This window comes from Cystoisospora suis, assembly GCF_002600585.1.
Source record: "Cystoisospora suis strain Wien I chromosome Unknown contig_2841, whole genome shotgun sequence".
Lineage (NCBI taxonomy): Eukaryota > Apicomplexa > Conoidasida > Eucoccidiorida > Sarcocystidae > Cystoisospora > Cystoisospora suis.
In genome coordinates, this window is record NW_027155637.1 from 10,812 (window position 1) to 13,231 (window position 2,420).

The 2,420-nt window shown below is 51.4% G+C and overlaps 2 protein-coding genes across 2 annotated transcripts in view; one reads left to right on the forward strand and one right to left on the reverse strand.

The window, feature by feature from the left end:
* Window positions 1-1,137, forward strand: part of CSUI_005833 (pumilio-family rna binding repeat domain-containing) — a gene marked incomplete at its 5' end in the record, with an annotated part of 11,945 nt that extends 10,808 nt beyond the window's left edge. Inside the window, one exon of the mRNA XM_068066001.1 lies at window positions 1-1,137. This exon is cut by the window's left edge and continues 4,246 nt beyond it.
* A 559-nt stretch (window positions 1,138-1,696) lies between these two features.
* CSUI_005834 (uncharacterized protein) lies at window positions 1,697-2,344 on the reverse strand. Its single transcript, XM_068066002.1, has one exon. The coding sequence runs from the start codon at window positions 2,258-2,260 to the stop codon at window positions 1,769-1,771; it is 492 nt and encodes a 163-aa protein (XP_067922022.1). The 5' UTR covers window positions 2,261-2,344; the 3' UTR covers window positions 1,697-1,768.
* Between the last annotated feature and the right edge of the window lie 76 nt (window positions 2,345-2,420).

The window sequence follows — 2,420 nt, forward strand, 5'->3', positions numbered from 1 at the left end:
TTTTTTTTTTTCGTTGCTGGTGGGCCTTCTGTGTGCGGCGATCGGCGTGATAATTTGCATGTCGCGCTTCAGTTAGTAATACTATATTTACTTTATTCGTAAATAGATGATGCCGGCCATTTAAAAGTTTCACTTGTGTATACATATTCCTCTCTCCAGTGTCCGGACTCTGGATGTGACAATCACTCAGCTGCGTCTTCGTTCGTTCGAACACGGGCAGCAGCCTCGGCGTGCCTATTCCATTTTGCTCTTTTCCACATTATATGCATGTACCATCATATATCGACTTCAGGGGCGTGTCGTTCGCTGGCCTTGTAATCCACATTTGGGGTGAGTGTTTGTGTGCGCTCGGGAACGCGTCTCCTACTTCGCCCCTGTGTCCACGACACGGCGATAGAGCAATTCCCTGACCGGCAGGCTAGCTACAGACAAAAGTGTCTAACGTTCTTGCGCGAAGGCTGCGGCTTTGCCCTAAGACGCTGCTGCAGGGGTTTTTTCAGGAGAGTTACCAAGACAGGCAGATTCGGTCCGCGTCGTTGACGGTGGTGCGACCCTTGTGTGTCCTCGCATACCGATCAGCATCCACGGGCTGAGGCTACTCACTCTTCGCGGCTAGCGTTGAAAAGACTCTCATAACTTTGTGTCTAGCAGGCGCTACATGGACAGGGACAACACTCCTGCCGCTTCTGTCTGGTATTTGGAGACTGTGCGTCTGTGATACTCCTGGTTGCACGGTATTAGCTGTCAAACCTGTCTTACAATAGTCGTAGTATTCCTGATCAGGTGTGTACACGTGACCGCCCACTTTTCTCCTGTGTTTCTACTGCAAACTACATATAATACCAGCGTCATCGAAAAGTAACTAACAGACGATTCCGTGCATACGGTTGTGTCATGCATCCCACCTGAAGTGAAGGAAACATAGTAAGCAAAAAGTGCTCTTGGGCTGTTTCCTTGAACCCTTTGTATGTTCTGTCGGTGCGCTTCAGAACAGACATCCGTTGACGATCTCCGTCGCGTCACGTGTGTCTAATTAGACTGTTTACGTAGCGGAACTGTATGGACTGTGTTTCGGTACTACGCGTCGTCCATGTGAAACCGCGCGGTCATGGCCGTTTCTGCCGAACTCTCTCCACGGGCGACGGTTGTGTTTCTGTGCTGTCGGACTTCTGCAACGAGTGCCGACCGGATCTGGATCCCAAGGCGGCCTCACCGCGGACCATGTACAAAAATATGCAGAATGCGCGCACCGCGTTGCGTCTCGGAGAGGGAGGCTAGTCCGCACTTAGCTTGCGTAGAGGGTTACTCAAAACATGGCTTACCCGCACTCCTTCCGCATGTGCGCTGAAGTTCTCGTAGCTTGCCGGGACGGCACTCGTACGCTAGCCACTCCGACATTTTGAGTGCTGCATACTTGCGAACCTCGTGCGGATATCTTTCCGCATCACCTACGCACGAACTCCAAACAGACATCAAGTGATAAAGGATAGCGTCCGCTGGGCGCACGTGTACTGTTTGTCAACGCCCTTTCTCGGGCGCAATTAACAAGGCGTTGCTTTCTTGTGCTATCCCCCTCTTCGACTTAATCCTCTTGCGATTTTGCTGTCGGCCAACTCTGCGGAATTCCAGGCATGGAGTGTCACCGTTTTTCTCGAGTTGCGAGGCAGTTTCCGCGTTGTGGTGAACGCGCGGTAGGCAGGCAGCTGTGCAGTATCTCCATAGGGAGTTCCTCCTCAAGTTTGGGTGGCTGTGAGGTTGGGAGGGACAATCATTCTGGCAGAGTAACATGAGCACTCCACTCACACCAAGGTGGGCATTGATCAAGAAACTCACAGGGACTGTTCCAGAAGAGACAAGGTTTTTTTTTTTGAAAAATGACCTTTCTGTAACCGTATGAACACATCGTGAACCGTGTAAGAAGCTCGAAGTCCTGTGAACACTCCTGCACCCCATCCTGCGCCGTGTGCAGCTTTGGAAGATGCCTCCAAACCGGCAGACACGTAATCGCGGATATGAGCCGTACAGCAGGGAAGGCCGAAGGAACGTTCATTTCCAAGACCTCCAGGTGGACAACCGCCTGCGGCAGGTGCCCAGTGGAGCTGCGATATTCTCGAAAAAAACGTTGATCTTGCACAATTGACACTTGCGAATGGCTGGAGTACATGCTGGCGCCATGTTGCTTGAGACAAAAATTGAGTGGCGTCACGTAGAAAAGCGACCAGAAGAAAATGACCCCGGGATGGCGTCCAGCAAATCGCATATGCCAATACTCTGTCACTAGCAAGAGATATGCCAAGTACGCTGTCGGAAAAGCACGTTGAGCACAACGGCTTTTTCGGGCTCGCGTGTATTTGTGAGCAGCTGATGGACGAGGCCACCCGCAATCACTATTTGTCTTCAGGTCTCTTTCCTACATGTAA

Bases quoted from the DNA above. Each gene is read 5' to 3' on its own strand.
- CSUI_005834 (XM_068066002.1), bottom strand. From the start codon at position 2,260: ATGCGATTTGCTGGACGCCATCCCGGGGTCATTTTCTTCTGGTCGCTT.